Source organism: Chlorocebus sabaeus, chromosome 26, assembly GCF_047675955.1.
Source record: "Chlorocebus sabaeus isolate Y175 chromosome 26, mChlSab1.0.hap1, whole genome shotgun sequence".
Lineage (NCBI taxonomy): Eukaryota > Metazoa > Chordata > Mammalia > Primates > Cercopithecidae > Chlorocebus > Chlorocebus sabaeus.
Genome location: NC_132929.1, coordinates 9,957,082 through 9,978,293, shown reverse-complemented (window position 1 = coordinate 9,978,293; position 21,212 = coordinate 9,957,082). Strand labels below are relative to the sequence as shown.

Sequence of the window (21,212 nt, the reverse complement as noted above, 5' to 3'; positions counted from 1 at the left end):
TTGTAGAAATTTGGCAGGAAAGAGAAGCAGAGAAAGAGTATAGTAGTTGATCAGGGAAATCTGATCATGTTTGAAAGCAGAATGGGGGAATAAGTTCAAAGGGAGAAATCAAAGATTTTTAAAAAGGGTTTGTGGGAGCAAAGTCCAGATTGAGGTGAGAAACCAAGACCTGAGAAAGTTAGATGAAGTTGTCCTAATCTTGGAAAAGTTAAAATAGATGCTTCTTATGAAATATTACCTCCATGTATTGGCATTTCCATCTTTTTTGCTTGTTTACTATAAGGAAGTTATACGATTAAGCCACGTTTTATAAGACAGTGATCTCATTAAGTTAAAATATTTATTTCTTCAGATTATAAAAATAATCCATGTTTGTTGTAGAAAATAGAAAAACATATTAAGTGATGGTGGGGGGGAACACCCATAATCCCACCAGCAATAAATAATTTCTGTTAATGTTTTGATAGACCTTTTTTGAATGGATAGATCTTACCTATATGTCTTTTGAAAAACCTGGATCATACTATGCATTTAGTTTTCTATTCTGCTTTTTAAAATACTGTTGCTAGCCAGGTGAGATGTTGTGTGCCTATAGTCGTGGCTATTCTGGAGGCTGAAGTGGGAGAATCTCTTGAACCCGGGAGTTCGAGGTCAGCCTGGGCAACATATGAGACTTTCTTAAAAAATAAGCAAAAAAAATACCACTGCTGTGGTTTCAGTGTGCGCTCCAGAGTTCATGTGTTGGAAACTCAATCCCCATGCAACAGTGTTGAGAGGTGGGACCTTTAAGAGGTGACTGGGTCATGAGGGCTCTGTCATGAATGGAGCAGGTTAATTATTGTGAAAGTGGGTTTGTTATAAAAGTAACTTTGGCCCTTTTGCTTTCTGTTTTGCCCACTTATCCTTCTACCTTCCACCATGGGATGATAAAACAAAAAGACCCTTGCTAGATATGGGCCCCTCAGTCTTGGACTTCCTAGCTTCCAGATACAAAATAAACCTCTGTTCTTTACAAATTACCCAGTCTTAGCTATTCTGTTGTAGTAGCACAAAATGAGTTAAGACAACCATTATTTTCAGACTTTCCTCCACTTCACAAAACAGCCTTTGAAAACAGTGTTTTTAATATTCCATTGTAAGCACCAGTCCCACTGAGATCAGCCTTGGCTTTCTTAGATCCGTTCTTATCACCTTCTTTTTTTAACCTGATCTGTATTGCGTTATGAAACATAAGAACTACAGATAATACGGTTATTGAAATGCTGCACATGTTGAGAGTCTGGCCACTGAATTTAGGAGGAAGGAATCAGTACATATAGGCCCTAAAGATTATCCCAGAAAAATCTGATGTTTACCTTCTCTTCCTCTCTCCTTCACTGAAATCCTTTTTTTTTTTTTTTTTTTTTTTTTTGAGACAAAGTCTCGCTCTGTCGCCCAGGCTGGAGTGCAGTGGCGCGATCTCGGCTCACTGCAAGCTCCACCTCCCGGGTTCAGGCCATTCTCCTGCCTCAGCCTCCTGAGTAGCTGGGACTACAGGCACCCGCCACCACGCCCGTCTAATTTTTGTATTTTCAGTAGAGACGGGGTTTCACCGTGTTAGCCAGGATGGTCTCGATCTCCTGACCTCATGATCCGCCCGCCTTGGCCTCCCAAAATGCTGGGATTACAGGCGTGAGCCACCATGCCCGGCCTACTGAAATTCTTAAGAAAAAAGTTCATGCTCACTTTTGCCTTCCATTGTTTACATGGTAGCCGCCTCATGGGAAAACTTGTGATAAGGCCCCATGAATCTCCTGGTGGGCCTTAGAAAAGGGAGGAAAGGGTTACCTATGTTAGATGAAGGAAGGATGGTGGATAGCTTATAGCTTATGTTCACCTGTCCACCTGTTGTTATCTCCTCAGAAAAATTAGTACTGTCATCTTATTTGGCTTGAATCTGCTATTTAAAGTTTGGTTATTCAGGATTGAAAATGTTTAGTCTAGTTGAGAACAAATTGAATTCAATTAATGAAAATAGAAATGTGGTTGAATGGCATGGATTCTACGTCCTGTGATCTGCTATTAACTGTCTTTGGGTTAGTTACTTGACATCTCTGGGTTAAAAAAAATAGGCTAAAGCTTTTATGTTCTAAAACCCTTTTATTTCTTATTTATGTGTTGTATTATAGTGGTTATAAACTGTTTTCAACTTCAAGATTCTTGAGAGATAACTACACATACCCTTTGCCATAGTGGGAATGACTGTGTAGTAGTAACTGGAGGAGAAGGTTTCTTTGTACACAACCATGCTTTGATTTTTCAAGAGGAGGAATGAAATTGCCTCGTGAAATTACAGAGTTAAATACAATGTAAGTGATAAATATATTGTAGTATATCAATGGAAAAAGAAAGCTTAATTTGATCTTGAGCTGTAACTTAAGGTGTTACAAACAGAAGTCTAGATGTGATCCATTCCTGTATGATGAGTTTTTCTCATTATTTTAAGTAGATATGGAGTATGTGAACACTTTGAGCTGTTTAAATCTTTTTTTTTTTTTTTTCTTTTTTCGAGACGGAGTTTTGCTCTTGTCACCCGGCCTGGAGTACAGTGGCTCACTGCAACCTCTGCCTCCCGGGTTCAAGTGATTCTCCTGCCTCAGCCTCCCAAGTAGCTGGGATTACAGGAGTGCGCCACCATGCTCAGCTAATTTTGTATTTTCAGTAGAGAGGGGACTTCACCATGTTGGTCAGGCTGGTCTCAAACTCCTCACCTCAAATGATCCACCTGCCTCGGCCTCCCAAAGTGCTGGGATTACAGGCATGAGCCACCGCTCCCAGCCTAGAGCTGTTTAATCTTTTGGCAGCCGTTGTAGTAGATTATATAAAAAGATCCCTTTTCATTTTTCTGGTAGGTGATAGCTACTACAATTTATCCCTCCAATTCCTACTACATGCTTCTGTTTTTCTACCTTCTCAAGACAATACCCTAAGGGGTATTACCAAACACTGTGTTGTCTTTAAGAAAATATGCACTATATCCAGTGTTCAGGATAGTTATATATAGTTAGTATATTGGCCCCTTCTCAATCTTTTATTCTCTTAATGCCTTATTTCTTTTGTTCCTTTTTTTTTCATTAAAAGGCTATCATTTCCAGTTTCTATAATCAGTGTCTTCAACCCCTAATACCATTTGAGATTCTTCACTTTTTTGTGTATTATCAAATAGCACTTCAAAAGCACATAGAGGCCTGAACCGTTGCTTTAAACTAGTTTCAGTTGCATTGTCAAATGCTCTTGGTGGAAAAGGGATAATCCTATATTGTTGCCCCAACAAAGGTGCTATCAAACACATAAGACATGAAACAAAATGGAATTTGTAGTGTATAATTCCTTTGCAATGAGACTTTACCATTACAGTTATGATTTCCTTCACTCTTTTTAAAACTTCATTGAAATATAATTTATATACCATAAAATTCACCTGTTTTAAATGTACATACCAAAATGTACAATTTACTGATTGTACATGTATTGTAAGTGTACACAGAAATGTGCAGTTGGCAACCCCAGTATAATTTTAGAACATTTCCATCCCAAAAAGAAACCTTGTGCCTATATATACAATTATTCCCACTCCCATCCTAGTCTAAGACAACCACGAATCTACTTTCTATCTCTATAAATTTTATTTTTATAGACATTTTCATTTAAATTGAATCATGTAATATGTGGTCTTTTATGTTTGGCTTCTTTCACTTAACATAGTATTCAAACATATGGTATATGTAATGGTACTTCTTTTTTTTTTTTTTTGAGACAAAGTTTCACTCTTCTTACCCAGGCCGGAGTGCAGTGGCGCGATCTGGGCTCACTGCTGCAGCCTCCCAGGTTCAAGTGATTATCCTGCCTCAGCCTCCCAAGTAGCTGGGATTACAGGTGCCTGCCACTATGCCCAGCTTATTTTTTTTCTATTTTTAGTTGAGATGGGGTTTCACCATGTTGCCCAGACTGGTTTCGAACTCCTGACCTGAGGTGACCTGCCCACCTCTGCCTCCCAAAGTGCTGGGATTACAGGCATGAGCCACCATGCCTGGCCACTTCATTCCTTTTTTTTTTTTTGAGACGGAGTCTTGCTCTGTCACCCAGGCTGGAGTGCAGTGGCTCTATCTCAGCTCACTGCAAGCTCCGCCTCCTGGGTTCACACCATTCTCCTGCCTCAGCCTCCCGAGTAGCTGGGACTACAGGTGCCCGCCACCACGCCTGGCTAATTTTTTTTGTATTTTTAGTAGAGACAGGGTTTCACCGTGTTCAGCAGGATGGTTTCTAACTCCTGACCTTGTGATCCGCCCGCCTGGGCCTCCCAAAGTGCTGGGATTACAGGCATGAGCCACTGCGCCCGGCCCTTCATTCCTTTTTGTTGCTGAGTAATATTCCGTACAGATATACCACATTTCTTTTATTCATTCAGCAGTTGATGGACATTCTGGTTGTTTTGTGCTTTTTGGCTATTGTGAATAATGTTATAATATTTGCATACATACCTTTGTTGGGACATATGTTTTTGTTTCTTTTGCATTTTTATGTAGGAGTTGCTGGGTCATATGATAAATCTGTATGTAATATTTTAAGAAACTGCCATGTTATTTTCCAAAGTTTGAATGTATTCTTACATTCCTGTAGTAATGCCTGAGGGATCCAGTTCTTCTACATCTTTCTCAACATTGTTATTGTCTGTCTTTTTTAGTATAGCCATTAATGGTTATGAAGCATTATCTCATTGTCTGTGCAACAGGTTTGCAAGTAGTTTTGACTTGCATTTTGTATTGACCAATGGTGTCAAGTCCTTCATTCTTAAAAAGTTTTAGAAAACTATTTTAGCCTATGAAGAAGTAAAAATGTCTCCCATATGAAACAGGGTAGACTATCCATAATTGTACATTATCATCTAGAGGAAAAATTAATTTTATAGTTTCTTTAAAAACACATACAGGTTGAGTATTCCAAATCTAAAAATCCAAATCTGAAATGGTACCAACTCTGAGGCTTTTTGAGCACTGAAATTTTTTGAGCACTCAAAGGGAATGCTTATTGAAGCATTTGGGATTTGGGATTTGGGGTGTATAACCAGTAAGTATATAATGGACATATTTCAAAATCTGAAAAAATCAAAAATCCAAAACAGTTCTGATTCCAAGCATTTTAGGATTTCAGGTAAGGGATACTCAATCTGTATGTACATATATATTATATATGCATGTGTGTGTGTGTTGCTTATTTTATATTTGTATTATTTTTATTATAATCGAATCTTAGTATGTTGCCCTGGCTGGTCTTGAACTCCTGCACTCAAGCAATCCTCCTGCCTTGTCAGCCTACCAAAGTGCTGGGATTAGAGGCGTGAGTCACCACACCTGGCCTGCTTTTTAAAAGTTAATATTTGTGGCCAGGCGGGGTGGCTTACACCTGTAATCCCAGCACTTTGGGAGGCTGAGGTGGGTGGATCACTTGGGGTCAGGAGTTCAAGACCAGCCTAGCTAACATGGTGAAACCCCATCTTGACTAAAAATAGGAAAATTAGCCGGTTGTGATGGCGGGCACCTATAGCCCCATTGAGGCAGGAGAATCGCTTGAATGCGGGAGGCAGAGGTTGCAGTAAGCCGAGATCGCACCACTGCGCTCCAGCCTGGGTGACAAAGCGAATTAAGAAAAAAAAAGTTAATATTTGCATGATGCTTTTTTTTCCCCCTTCTTTTTACTTTCTATATGCCTATATCATTATTTTTGAAGTGAGTTTCCTGTGGACAACATAGAGTTAGATCATGTTTCTGAATTTGATAATCTCTGGCTTTTAATTAACTAAATGACTTTTAGACCATTTACATATAATGCAGTTATTGGTAGGTCAGAGCTTAAAGCTATCATTTTATTTTTTGTTTTCTGTTCTCTCTGTTCTTTGGTTCCCCTGGTTTTATTTATTGATTTGTTATTTTGTTTTGTTTCCCTTTCTCCAGGTTATGTAAACATGTTTCTCATTCCATTTTGATTTCCCTGTAGTGTTTTTGAGTATAATTCTTGATACAGCTTTTTCAGTGATGGCTCTAGTTATTACATTACACATACATATCACAGTCTACTGATGTGGTCATTTTACCAGTTTGAGTGAAATGTAGAAATCTTACCTCTTTTTATGTGCCTTTAACCTCCACCACTTATCCTATAAAAGTCTCAATTAGTTTCTTAGTTACCTGTATTTTGAACAAAATCAGATAGTGTTATAGTTTTTACTTCAACAATTAAACATAATTTGGAAAACTCAAGAATGAAACTCTGTTGCGTTTTCCTATATTTTTGCTCACCATTTTCTGTCTCCCTGGTGTTCCTAGATTCCTTCTTTCATCATTTTGTTTGTTTTTTGTTTGTTCATTTGTTTTGTTTGGCTGGAGAGAACTTTCTGTAGTCATTCTTTTAGGGTAGATCTGCTGGTAAAAAATTCCCTTAATTTTCTTTCATCTGAGATTGAGAACATAGTTTTCTCTTCATTCCTGAAGGATATTTTTTCTGCAGATAGGATTCTGGGTTGACCCTTCTTTTCTTATAGTACTTGAAAAATGTGCCATTCCTTCTAACTCTTTCCCAGTGGTCTCCATCTCCTCTCTAATGAACACCAGGTATTATGAATTAATTTCGTTTTTGTGGATACTTCTTTCCTTACCCTTCTAATGTGCTCTGATGTGTACTGGTTTTCCTCTACTTCTGGTGCACAGCCTTCATCTTGGGACGTTCTTTCATAATCATCCTGGGAAATCCCTTCCATATATCCTATTGGATTTCCATTTCTTATCTTTCTATATTTTGGTTTATCCTTCTCTTATTGCTTACTGTGAAGAAATTTTGGGGAACTCTGCTATGTGAAGATACCTTTCTCCTACCCTCACACTTGATACTTTGGCTGGATATAAAATTTAAGGTTGCCTGAGAATTTTGAAGTCTTTACTCTCTGTCATTTTTACATGACCACATTTGGGTTTTAGGATTTATTTTCTATTTGTTTGTATATTTTCACCTTATCTAGCTTCCCTACTACTCTGAAATTTAGCAGTAATCTACCTTGTAGGTCTATTTTCATCCACTGTGATACCCTTTCCATCTAGAAATTTATATCCTTCAACCTTGTACAGTTTTCTTAAATTATCTATTTGTTTGATTTCTCCTTTACTCTCTTGTACTCTTTCTAAAATTCTCTTTATTTGGATGTTAGTCCCTCTAAGCCAGTCTTCTGATTTTTTTTGTTTTTCTTCCTGTGTTCTGGGAGATAGCTTCAGGTTTCTCTTCCAACTTCTCTTGAGTTTTTTGCTATCTGTATTATGTCCCATTTTTAATTATTATTATTATTTTTTTGAGACGGAGTCTTGCTCTGTCGCCCAGGCTGGAGTGCAATGGTGTGATCTCGGCTCACTGCAAGCTCCGCCTCCTGGGTTCATGCCATTCTCCTGCCTCAGCCTCCCGAGTAACTGGGACTACAGGCACTGGCCACCACGCCTGGCTAGTTTTTTGTATTTTTGTTAGAGACGGGGTTTCACCGTGTTCGCCAGGATGGTCTCAATCTCCTGACCTTGTGATCTGCCCGCCTCGGCCTCCCAAAGTGCTGAGATTACAAGTGTGAGCCACCACGCCCAGCCTATTTTTAATTTTTAAGAGTATTTTTGTTAGGGTTTTTTGGTCTCATTTTTGTTTTATAGATGCAGTTTATTCTTTCAAAGATTTTTTAAAAGTTAGATTTATCAGAGTACAATTTACATACAATAAAAATTCACCCTTTTTAGTGTATAGCTCTATTAGTTTTGATAATTAGGTAACCACCACCTTAGTTGACATATAGTTCTTTGGAAACAGACCACCATTGATGTTAGTATTTTAGAGGGTGTGTCTGTGTGTGTGTGTGTGTGTGTGTGTGTGTGTGTGTGTTTTCCTATAAGACTGGTCAGAGTTCCTAAGAAAGTATCCTCTGCACTCTTCCCGGGAGTATATAAGCCTGGTTGGAAGCCTCTGTGAGGCAAGGAGTAGAAAGAAGGTTAGTGATCTCAACATTTAGTATGTAAACTTTCACTTGATCCCCCTTTTTAGAATATGTTCCTAGGCTGGGTGTAGTGGCTCACACCTGTCATCCCAACACTTGGGTAGGCCAAGGTGGGTGGATCACTTGAGGTCAGGAGTTTGAGACCAGCCTGGCCAATATGGTGAAACCCCATCTCCACTAAAAATACAGGAATTAGCCGAGCATGGTGATGGGAGCCTGTAATCCCAGGTACTCAGGAGGCTGAGGCAGGAGAATCGCTTGAGCCTGGGAGGCAGAGGTTGCAGTGAGCTGAGATCGTGTCACTGGACTTCAGCCTGGGCAATAGAGTAAGATTCCATCTCAAAAAAAAAAAAAAAAAAATGTTCCTCCCAGGGACTCGGTTTTATGTTTTCTAGACAATAAAACTTGTTTTTTTACTGGAATGAGGAAGAGAATCTAGTGAGCCAACTGTGTTCTAAATGGCTGTTCAATCTATCTACTTGTTCTTAGGGTTACCTTTATCTCTATTTCTTTTATTTATTTGTTTATTTTTTATTATTATACTTTAAGTTCCAGGGTACATGTACACAACGTGCAGGTTTGTTACATAGGTATACATGTGCCATGTTGGTTTGCTGCACCCATCAACTTGTCATTTACATTAGGTATTTCTCCTAATACTATCCCTCCCCCACCCCCACCCCATGACAGGCCAAGGTGTGTGATGTTCCCCGCCCTGTGTCCAAGTGTTCTCATTGTTCAATTCCCACCAATGAGTGAGACCATGCAGTGTTTGGTTTTCTGTCCTCCTGATAGTTTGCTGAGAATGATCATTTCCAGCTTCATTCATGTCCCTGCAAAGGACATGAACTCATCCTTTTTTATGGCTGCATAGTATTCCATGGTGTATATGTGCCACATTTTCTTAATCCAGTCTATCATTGATGGACATTTGGGTTGGTTCCAAGTTTTTGCTATTGTGAATAGTGCTGTAATAAACATACATGTGCATGTGTCTTTACAGTAGCATGATTTATAATCCTTTGGGTACATACCCAGTAATGGGATCACTGGGTCAAATGGTATTTCTACTTCTAGATCCTTGAGGAATCGCCACACTGTCTTCCACAGTGGTTGAACTAATTTACACTCCCACCAGCAACGTAAAAGCATTCCTCTTTCTCCACATCCTCTCCAGCATCTGTTTCCTTACTTTTTAACGATCACCATTCTAACTGGTGTGAGATGGTTTCATAGTGGTTTTGATTTGCATTTCTCTGATGACCAGTGATAATGAGCATTTTATCATGTCTCTGTTGGCTGCATAAATGTCTTCTTTTGAGAAGTGTCTATTCATTTCCTTTGCCCACGTTTTGATTGGGTGGTTTGTTTTTTTCCTGACAATTTAAGTTCTTTGTAGATTCTGGGTATTCACCCTTTGCTAGATGGGTAGATAGCAAAAATTTTCTCCCATTCTGTAGGTTGCCCGTTCACTCTGATGGTAGTTTATTTTGCTGCGCAGAAGCTCTTTAGTTTAATTAGATCCCATTTGTCTATTTTGGCTTTTGTTGCCATTGCTTTTGGTGTTTTAGTCATGAAGTCCTTGCCCATGCCTATGTCCTGAGTGGTATTGCCTAGGTTTTCTTCTAGGGTTTTTATGCTTTTACATCTAAGTCTTTAATCCATCTTGAATTAATTTTTGTATAAGGTGTAAGGAAGGGATCCAGTTTCAGCTTTCTACTTATGGCTAGCCAGTTTTCCCAGCACCATTTATTAAATAGGGTATCCTTTCCCCATTGCTTGTTGTCAGGTTTGTCACAGATCAGATGGTTGTAGATGTGTGGTGCTATTTCTGAGGCCTCTGTTCTGTTCCATTGGTCTATATATCTGTTTTGGTACCAGTACCATGCTGTTTTGGTTACTGTAGCCTTGTAGTGTAGTTTGAAGTCAGGTAGTGTGTGATGCCTCCAGCTTTGTTCTTTTTGCTTAGGATTGTCTTGGCAATGCAGGCTCTTTTTTGGTTCCATATGAACTTTAAAATTGTTTTTTTCCAATTCTGTGAAGAAAGTCATTGGTGGCTTGATGGGGATGCCATTGAATCTATAAATTACCTTGGGCAGTATGGCCATTTTCACGATATTGATTCTTCCTATTCATGAGCATGGAATGTTCTTCCATTTGTTTGTGTCCTCTTTTATTTTGTTGAGCAGTGGTTTGTAGTTCTCCTTGAAGAGATCCTTCACATCCCTTGTAATTTGGATTCCTAGGTATTTTATTCTCTTTGTAGCAATTGTGAATGGGAGTTCACTCATGATTCAGCTCTGTTGGTGTATAGGAATGCTTGTGATTTTTGCACATTGATTTTGTACCCTGAGACTTTGCTGAAGTTGCTTATCAGCTTAAGGAAATTTTGGGCTGAGGCAACGGGGTTTTCTAAATATACAATCATGTCATCTGCAAACAGGGACAATTTGACTTCCTCTTTTCCTAATTGAATACCCTTTATTGCCTGATTGCCCTGGCCAGAACTTCCAACACTATGTTGAATAGGAGTGGTGAGAGAGGGCATCTCTGTCTTGTGTCAGTTTTCAAAGAGAATGCTTCCAGTTTTTGCCCATTCAGTATGATATTGGCTGTGGGATTGTCATAAATAGGTCTTATTATTTTGAGATATGTTCCATCAGTACCTAGTTTATTGAGACTTTTTAGCATGAAGGGCTGTTGAATTTTGTTGACGGCCTTTTCTGCATCTATTGAGAAAATCATGTGTTTTTTGTCGTTGTTTCTGTTTATGTGATGGATTACGCTTATTGATTTGCCTATGTTGAACCAGCCTTGCATCCCAGGGATGAAGTAGACTTGATCATGGTGGATAAGCTTTTTGATGTGCTGCTGAATTCGGTTTGCCAGTATTTTATTGAGGATTTTCGCATTGATCTTCATCAGGGATATTGGTCTAAAATTCTCTTTTTTTGTTGTGTCTCTGCCAGGCTTTGGTATCAGGATGATGCTGGCCTCATAAAATGAGTTAGGGAGGATTCCCTCTTTTTCCATTGATTGGAATAGTTTCAGAAGGAATGGTACCAGCTCCTCTTTGTATTTCTGGTGGAATTCGGCTGTGAATCCATCTGGTCCTGGACATTTTTTGGTTGGTAGGTTATTAATTAGTGCCTCAATTTCAGAGCCTGTTATTGGTCTATTCAGCAATTCAGCTTCTTCCTGGTTTAGTCTTGTGAGGGTATATGTGTCCAGGAATTTATCCATTTCTTCTAGATTTTCTAGTTTATTTACATAGAGGTGTTTATAGTATTCTCTGATGGCAGTTTGTATTTCTGTGGGATCGGTGGTGATATCCCCTTTGTCATTTTTTCCTGCATCTAGTTGATTCTTCTCTCTTCTTCATTGGTCTTGCTAGCGGTCTATCAATTTTGTTGATCTTTTCAAAAAACCAGCTCCTGGATTCATTGGGTTTTTGTTTTTGTTTTTGTTTTTGTTTTTGAAGGATTTTTTGTGTCTCTATCTCCTTCAGTTCTGCTCTGATCTTAGTTAGTTCTTGCCTTCTGCTAGCTTTTGAATTTGTTTACTCTTGCTTCTCTAGTTCTTTTGATTGTGGTGTTAGGGTGTTGATTTTAGATCTTTCCTGCTTTCTCTTGTGGACATTTAGTGCTATAAATTTCCCTCTACACACCGCCTTAAATGTGTCCCAGAGATTCTGGTGTGTTGTGTTTTTGTTCTCATTGGTTTCAAAGAACATCTTTATTTCTGCCTTCATTTCATTATTTACCCAGTAGTCAATCAGGAGCAGGTTGTTCAGTTTCCATGTAGTTGTATGGTTTTGAGTGAACTTCTTAATCCTGAGTTCTAATTTGGTTGCACTGTGGTCTGACAGGCAGTTTGTTGTGATTTCTGTTCTTTTTACATTTGCTGAGAAGTGCTTTACTTCCACTTATGTGGTCAGTTTTAGAATAAGTGTGATGTGATGCTGAGAAGAATGTATGTTCTGTTGGATTGGGGAGGAGAGTTCTGTAGATGTCTATTCGGTCAGCTTGGTGCAGAGCTGAGTTCAAATCCTGCATATCCTTGTTAACCTTCTGTCTCATTGATCTGTCTAATATTGACAGTGGGTGTTAAACTCTCCCATTGTTATTGGGTGGGAGTCTAAGTCTCTTTGTAGGTCTCCAAGAACTTGCTTTATGAATCTGGGTGCTCCTGTATTGGGTGCATATATATTTGGGATAGTTAGCTCTTCTTGTTGAATTGATTCCTTTACCATTATATAATGGCCTTCTTTGTCTCTTTCGATCTTTGTTGGTTTAAAGTCTGTTTTATCAGTAACAGGATTGCAAACCCTGCTTTTTTTTTTCTTTCCATTTATTTGGTAGATCTTCCTCCATCCCTTTATTTTGAGCCTATGTGTGTCTTTGCACATAAGATGGGTCTCCTGAATACAGCACACCGATAGGTCTTGACTCTTTCTCCAGTTTGCCAGTCTGTATCTTAATTGGGGCATTTAGCCTATTTACGTTTAAGGTTTATACTGTTATGTATGAATTTGATCCTGTCATTGTGATGCTAGCTGGTTATTTCACCTGTTAATGAATTCAGTTTCTTCCTAGCATCGATGGTCTTTGCATTTTGGCATGTCTTTGCAGTGGCTGGTACTGATTGTTCCTATCCATGTTTAGTGCTTCCTTCAGGAGCTCTTGTAAGGCAGGCTTCGTGGTGACAAAATCTCTGAGCATTTATTTGCTTGTCTGTAAAGGATTTTATTTCTCCTTCATTTATGAAGCTTAGTTTGGCTGGATATGAAATTCTGGGTTGAAAATTCTTTTCTTTCAGAATGTTGAATGTTGGCCCCCACTCTCTTCTGGCTTGTAGGGTTTCTGCCAAGAGATGTGCTGTTAGTCTAATACACTTCCCTTTGTGGGTAACTTGACCTTTCTCTCTGGCTGCCCTTAACATTTTTCCCTTCATTTCAACCTTGGTGAATCTGACAATTAAGTGTCTTGGGGTTGCTCTTCTTGAGGAGTATCTTTGTGGTGTTCTCTGTATTTCCTGAATTTGAATGTTGGCCTGCCTTGCTAGGTTGGGGAAGTTCTCCTGAATAATATCCTGAAGAGTGTTTTCTAACTTGGTTTCATTCTCCCTGTCACTTTCAGGTACACCAATCAAACGTAGATTTAGTCTTTTCATGTAGTCCCATATTTCTTGGAGGCTTTGTTCATTTCTTTTCACTCTTTTTTCTCTAATCTTGTCTTGCTTTATTTCATTAATTTGATCTTCAATCACTGATATCGTTCCTTCTGCTTGATTGAATCAGCCATTGAAACTTGTGTATGCTTCACGAAGTTCTCCTACTGTGGTTTTTAGCTCCATCATGTAATTTAAGCTCTTCTCTACACTGGTTATTCTAGTTAACCATTTGTCTAACCTTTTTTCAAGGTTTTTGGCTTCCTTGCGGTGGTTGAGAACATGCTCCTTTACTTGGAAAAGTTTATTACCGACATTCTGAGGCCTACTTCTGTCAGCCTGTCAAACTGATTCTCCATCCAGTTTTGTTCCCTTGCTGGTGAGGAGTTGTGTTCCTTTTGTGGAGAGGAGGCGTTCTGGTTTTTGGAATTTTCAGCCTTTCTGCTCTGGTTTCTCCCCATCTTTGTGGTTTTATCTACCTTTGGTCTTTGATGTTGGTGACTTACGGATGGGGTTTTGGTGTGGATCTCCTTTTTGTTGATGATGATACTATTCGTCTCTGTTTGTTAGTTTTCCTTCTGACAGATAGGCCCTCAGCTGCAGGTCTGTGGGAGTTTGCTGGAGGTCCACTGCACACCCTGTTTGCCTGGGTATCACCAGCGGCGGCTGCAGAACAGCAAACATTGCTGCCTGATCCTTCCTCTGGAAGCTTCGTCCCAGAGGGGTACCCACCTGTATGAGGTGTCTATCGGCCCCTACTAGGAGGTGTCTCCCAATTAGGCTACACAGGGATCGGGTACCCACTTGAGGAGGCAGTCTGTCTGTTCTCAGATCTCAAACATCATGCTCAGAGAACCAATGTTCTCTTCAGAGCTATCAGACTGGGAAGTTTAAGTCTGCAGAAGTTTCTGCTGCCTTTTGTTCAGCTGTGCCCTGCCCCCAGAGGTGGAGTCTGTAGAGGTTAGCAAGCCTTGCAGAGCTGCAGTGGGCTCTGCCCAGTTTGAGCTTCCTGGGCCACTTTGTTTACCTACTCAAGCCTCAGCAATGGCAGACGCCTCTCCACCCGCCAGGCTGCTGCTTCACAGGTCTATCTCAGACTGCTGCACTGACAGTAAGCAAGGCTCCGTGGGCATGGGATCCGCCAAGCCAGGCGCGGGATAGAATCTCCTGTTTGCCATTTGCTAAGACTATTGGAAAAGCGCAGTATTTGGGCAGGAGTGTCCCATTTTTCCAGGTACCGTCTGTCATGGCTTCCCTTGGCTAGGAAAGGGAAATCCCCCGACCCCTTGTGCTTCCCTGGTGTGGTGACACTCTGCCCTGCTTTGACTCGCCTTCTGTGGGCTGCACCCACTGTCCAACCAGTTCCAGTGAGATGAACCAGGTACCTCAGTCGGAAATGCAGAAATCACCCATCTTCTGCGTTGATCACCCTGGGAGCTACAGACCGGAGCTGTTCCTATTAGGCCATCTTGGACTTATCACCGTCTCTACTTCTTGATGTCCTTGGTATTGCCAGTTCCTGAACTTTTGGGGGATTCTTCATTTAACTTTCCTCATTGCCAATTTAGGATCTGGCTGTCTCATATCTGCTGAGCCAGTTACCACTTTTATTTATTTATTTATTTATTTATTTATTTATTATTTTTTTGAGATGGAGTCTTGCTCTGTCACCCAGGCTGTAGTGCAGTGGCATGATCTCGGCTCACTGCAACCTCAGCCTCCCGGGTTCAAGTGATTCTCCTGCCTCACCTCCCAGGTAGCTGGGATTACAGGTGCCCGCCACCACGCCCTGCTAATTTTTGTATTTTTGTAGCAACAGGGTTTCACCATGTTTACCAGGCTAGTCTCGAACACCTGACCTCAGGTAATCTGCCTGTCTCAGCCTCCAAACTTACTGGGATTACAGGCATGAGCCACCACACGTGATCCAGTTACCACTTTTAGCTTTGCAGTTTCCAAAATGTTGTTGCCATCACCTGAACTCCTGTCTTTGTCCTCATGGGTTTTATGTCTTTATAAACCTTTTATTGTCATTTATATCGGGTTTCAAGGAAGGGTAGAGGTAATTGCATGTGTTCAATCCATTATCTTTTTAACTAAAAGTCCCCTTTATTGAAAAAGAAAAAATCTTACATTGTAGCATTGTGGACAAGACGCTTTATGATCTGACTTTTATCTCTGGCCTCATTTAACTGGCCCCCAGCATAAGCTCCAGCCACAAGTATCTGCTTAAGAGACTGCCAGACAGTGTTGCTTCATGCCTTTCAGTTCTGCACATGCTATTTTCTCAGTGTGCTGTTTGTGCTTTAAGACCGTTCTTGGTTAAACTTTGCTGATTTGTCTGAGTGTCTTTCTGTCAGAGTACTTATTGTATTATTGCAGTTATTTATTTACTTTTCAAAAAATCTCACTCTAGTGGTTTCTTAACCTGGGATAGAGATGGAAGGGTCATCCATGAATTAGCTGTAAGAAATATTAGAAAATGCTGAAATTGGCCGGGCGCGGTGGCTCAAGCCTGTAATCCCAGCACTTTGGGAGGCCGAGTCGGGCGGATCACGAGGTCAGGAGATCGAGACCATCCTGGCTAACATGGTGAAACCCCGTCTCTACTAAAAATACAAAAAATTAGCCGGGCATGGTGGCGGGCGCCTGTAGTCCCAGCTACTCGGGAGGCTGAGGCAGGAGAATGGCATAAACCCGGGAGTCGGAGCTTGCAGTGAACTGAGATCCGGCCACTGCACTCCAGCCCGGGCGACAGAGCGAGACTCCGTCTCAAAAAAAAAAAAAAAAAAGAAAATGCTGAAATTATTTGTAAAATTTCATTGTGTATGTTCATATTTTTGGAGAATTGAGAATATGCCTCAGAAATACTTGTGGAGCTTTTAAAAAATATAATTGCTTTGGGCTCCACTGCAGAGAGAGACATACTGAGTTACAGTCTCTTTAAGTTAGGACCCACAAAAATCCATTTTCAAAAAATTTTCTAAATGATTCTTTAAAACAGGACCTCTGAGCATTGTCTACATTAACACCAGGGCCTGGCTTATATTAAATGCTTAGTAGATATTTAAAGAAAGAATAAGGGAGGAACTTAAGTTCAGGGCATGAACTGAAATAAATTTCCAATGTGAAACCAGAGTGCAAGTGAGAAAATCCCAAATTTCCTCTGTTATATAAATTAAGTCATAGCATTTGTTTCCATCACCACCTTCTCTTTACACCCTCTTTAGATGTAATTAGTAAAATAGGAGGGCATGGATTTTTTTTTTCCCAAAGGTAGAGGAGAACTTTGGAGAGCTGTCTGCAAAAATGAAAGAAGAATTTAAGGGTTAGGCATAGGACAAGTCAGTTGTATGTAGTCCAATTTTGGTTCCTCTCATTGCTTAGGGTTGTATTTGACCCAGTGATTTAGTTGCACAGTTTTAGGTTTCTGTACATTTGGATGTCATAGATACCACTATCTTATATACCTTATTTCATAACCTGTGCATTTAATAAATGGCTAGTGAGATAGAAAATGGGGAGATTGATGTATTGCTTTGGCAAAAATAATAATAATCATACATACATACATACAATATTATTGTAACTGGTTCCAACTAAAGAATGAGGACAACCTGGTCACAGTGGCCCACACCTGTAATCCCAGCACTTAGGGAGGCGGAGGTGGATGGATCACCTGAGGTCAGGAGTATGAGATCAGCCTGACCAACATGGTGAAAACCCATCCCTATTAAAAATATATAAAATTAGTCAGGCATGGTGGCACAAGCCTGTAATCCCAGCTTCTTGGGAGGCTGAGGCAGGAGAATCGCTTGAACCCAGGAGGCGGAGGTTGCAACAAGCCAAGATCATGCCATCGCACTCCAGCCTGGACAACAAGAGCAAAACTGCATCTCAAAAAAAAAAAAAAAAAAAAAAAGAGTGAGGACAGAAAGAGCCTTAATTTCCTGGAATGCCTTGCCTTGTGCTTCCTCTATGTTTAAGGTTTTAAAAAAATTGTAAATTAAAATTATGTCCTCTGCCTTTTTTATGTAGCATTGTGCTATTGTTGTATGTTTGTGTGTGTGTTAAAAATGACCAGGCTCTTTTTGCTTTTTTAATTTTCTATTTTATTTTATTGTCTAGGTACTTAAGAGATTATGGCATCGGAAACCCACAATGTTAAAAAACGGAACTTTTGTAATAAGATTGAGGATCATTTCATTGATCTTCCTAGAAAAAAGATCTCTAATTTCACTAATAAGAACATGAAGGAGGTAAGTCTATGGTTTCTAGAAAACAGATAAGACAATTTAAACAGTCAGGTCTCTAGATACCTCTGGTTGAATTGTTTAAACTAAGTGGGAGGATAATAATTCTGCTTAATCTCCCAGAATTAAGTTGAATTGGTGAAGTATAACCAATGTCCTTCTTTTTTTTTTTTTCTTTGTTAGGTCTTAACCATTGTATTTCTATACGCTCTAAAGTTTTTAGTCGGGCTGGGCATGGTGGCTTATGCCTGTAATCCCAGCATTTTGGGAGGCCTAGGTGGGTGGATCACCTGAGGTCAGGAGTTCGAGAGCAGCCTGGCCAACTTGGTGAAACCCTGTGTCTACTAAAAAGACAAAAATTAGCTGAGCATGGTGGTGGGTGCCTGTAATCCCAGCCACTTGGGAGGCTGAGGGAGGAGAATCACTTGAACCTGGGAGGTGGAGGCGGCAGTGAGCTAGATCGTGCCATTGCCATTACATTCTAGCCTGGGCACCAAGAACAAAACTCTGTATCAAAAAAAAAAAAATGTTTTTTTAGTCAGTATACTGTTTCAATATGATATAGTTTAAATATTTTAGTTAAAGAGGAATTTCAGAGGTGCTTTGTGTTCACTATTGTAAGGTTCATTAGCACTGGTATACTTTCATTTAAACCACATTCAGGCCAGGCTTGGTGGCTCATACCTATAATCCCAGTACTTTCGGAGACTGAGGCAGGAGGATCACTTGAACCCAGGAGTTCAAGCCCAGCCTGGACAACATAGTGAGACTCCATCTATACAAAAAAAAAAGTTTTTTTTTTAACTAGTCAGGCGTGGTGGCATGCACGTGTGATCCTTAGCTACTGGGGAGGCTCAGGTAGGAGGATCACTTGAGCCCAGGGTGTTAAGGCTGCAGTGAGCTGTGTTCATACCACTGCACTTCAACCTTGGTGACAGAGCAAGATCCTACCTCTAAAACAACAACAGCAACAGCAATAAGAAAAGAGATTAAAATTTAACTCACTTGTTAAGCATCCTATAAGTTACAGTATAATTTGCGACTAGTGTGTGTGGAAAATAGGGAGCTGGATATTGTATTAGTCCATTTTCATGCTGCTGATAAAGACATACCCAAGATGGGTAATCTCTAAAGAAAAAGAGATTTAATGGACTCACAGTTCCACGTGAGAGAGGCCTCACAATCACGTCAGAAGGCGAAAGGCATATTTTACTTACATGGCAGCAGACGAGAGAATGAGAACCAAGTGAAAGGGTTTTCCCCTTATAAAACCATCAGATCTCGTGAGACTTATTCATTACCACAGGAACAGTATTGGGGAAACCACCCCCGTGATTCAGTTATCTCCCACTGAGTCCCTCCCACAACACGTAGGAATTATGGGAACTACAGTTCAAGATGAGATTTGGGTGAGGACACAGCAAAACCATATCAGATATGTTGCTTCGCCAAAAATAACTACATATGATGTTGTATGTTGATTCAGACTACAGAATTAGAACAGAGAAAACATTAATCTGAAAAACTTACCTGTTGAATTTTAGATTTGTTGATATCAATCACAAAATTCACATAAGTATTAATGAACTTAAATATGCCTCAATTATTAAGTACGATGAATTCTGAGTTCCTCTTCAAAGAACCAGTATGTCAGTATGTTCAGCTTCCTTATATTTTGTTCTCCATTTTAAAGTTTAACTTCCTCGTTCTTTATGCCTCCTTGCCCCTAGTTTCAGTAAACAACCCCCTTCTAGCCTTTATACTCACATATTTAGAGTTGTTAGTCATCCTTAGTCACCTGCTCTGTCTTTAGTCATTTTTAGTCACCTGCTCTGTAACCATCCTTCCCACTGAAACTGCTCACCCTGCCACTCCAGCTCATACCCCTGCTCTCTTTAAAATAGCCTATCAGAATTAGTTTAGACTGTGTTGTCCAACCCTAGCCAATAGGGGAACGACACAGCAGTAGGGACTAGCTGCGTTAGGGATAAGTACCCCTTCCCCTCCCTTGTCCAGTGTGATTTTGCGACCACTCCAGGTGCACCCTTCTGCAGAAGTAAATTGCTTTGCTGAGAAAGCTTTTTGCCAGAGTGCTGATTCTTCTCTGCGGCATCAAACATTTGTTTCTAACAAATTTGGGGGCCCGTCCGGGATTCCCATTCTCCTCTGGGGAAGGGTCTCTGGTCCTCTCCCATGAGGAGGCATGCCGCTCAGCCTCTTGTGGCGTCCTCGGGTAAGGAATCGAGGCACACCCAGTGTGATGAATAAACCTAGACTTTCAGCAACACAGGAAGAAACAGACCAACAACTTGGGGGAAAAAGAAAAAACATCACATACCAGGTAACCCTGTGCATAGACCAAGGTAAGAAACATCACAAGAGTGACAAAGTATTTCCTTGGTGGTCGGGGTATCCTGGAGGTTGAAAGTGCGTGAATGAGACGCACAATTGAGTGCAAAGCGAGTGTTGAGTCTGGATTTGTGGTTTTGTAGTCACCTCATACAGCTTAGGGCAGCCCTCCTGTAAAGGAGTCTGGGTTGGGGTTTTATACCAACCCACCAATCCCAAGAGGGATTTAACGCTTCTCTGGGAAGCGTCTAAGCTTCTCTGGGAAGCAGCCAGAGAAGGACAGAGCAAAAGTAGAAGAATGCGAGAAGCCTCTAGCAGGGGTGTTGAGCCTCTAGGAAAGGAAGGCAAGAAATCTCCAGTAGTGGGGATTGAGCCTCACACAAACCTCCAGTAGTAGGGAAGGCAAGAAATTTCCAGTAGGGGAAATTGAGCTTCACCCCAAAAGTCGAGAAATCTCCAGTAGGGGAGATTGAGCCTCACCCCAACACCATCAAGATGGGAAATACCCCAAGTAAGGTAAGGGATAAAAAGGATAAAGCTAGCAACAGTAATATTCCCCCTGATAGTCCCGTAGGCCTAATGTTGAAATATTAGAAGAATAATGAAAAGACCTTAGAGAAATGATAAAAAGAATTTGAGAGTCTAAACCCCGCATCCAAAACATTATAAAAGGTTTCAATAACAAGGAAAAGATGAAAGACCTATACAATTCCTAAAAAGACTCAAAGAGCAAATGAGAAAATATGTAGGTCTAGAATTAGAAGATACCACCCACCCCCCTGCCCCCGCAGATGAAGGATGTTAAAGCTTCATTTTGTAACTAATAGTTGGCCAGATATTAACAAGAAATTATAAAAGATAGAGAACTGGGAAGGTAGATCTTTAGAAGAGCTTCTAAGAGAACCCCAAAAAGTATATGTAAGAAGAGATGAAGAAAAAAGAAGGCAAAATTCTGCTATCTACCATACAACAAAGTAACCAGGGGGCAGAACCTATAAGGAACCTAGACCCCCACTCTCCAGGCAATATGAAGGGTATGAAAGAGTAAAGCCAGAAGGCTCAAAGGTAGAAAAGAAAAAAGGACAGAACGAATGTTTCAAATGTGGAAAATCAGGTCACTTTAAAAGAAAATGTCCCAAAATGAGAAAAGGAAGAAAAAGTCATCCACTTAGAGCTTTTCAGGAAGACTAGGGAAGTCAGGGACTGTATATTTTTTTGAGTCCTACCAAGAGCCCTTGATAAATTTAGAAGTGGGACCTAAACTTGAGTTTATTACCTTTTTAATCAACTCAGGAGCAGCTCGCTCCTCAGTTTATCTTCCATCTAGTGTAACTTGTTCACAAGAAGAACTTTTTATCTCAAGGGAAAAAAGAGAAGGATTTAGA

General features: G+C 40.3%; 1 protein-coding gene across 3 annotated transcripts in view; it reads left to right on the top strand.

Annotated features, from left to right (window-relative positions):
- KATNBL1 (katanin regulatory subunit B1 like 1) overlaps window positions 1–21,212 on the top strand; it is an 80,565-nt gene that overhangs the window by 27,086 nt on the left and 32,267 nt on the right. For 2 of the 3 annotated variants that reach the window (XM_038009796.2, XM_008017144.3), the window contains exon 2: window positions 17,354–17,484. In XM_038009796.2, the coding sequence (XP_037865724.1) occupies window positions 17,368–17,484 (117 nt within the window). In that variant the 5' untranslated portion in view covers window positions 17,354–17,367. Of the gene's footprint in view, window positions 1–2,168; window positions 2,349–17,353; window positions 17,485–21,212 lie in introns of all 3 variants that reach the window. The other variant, XM_038009797.2, reaches the window with a different exon arrangement.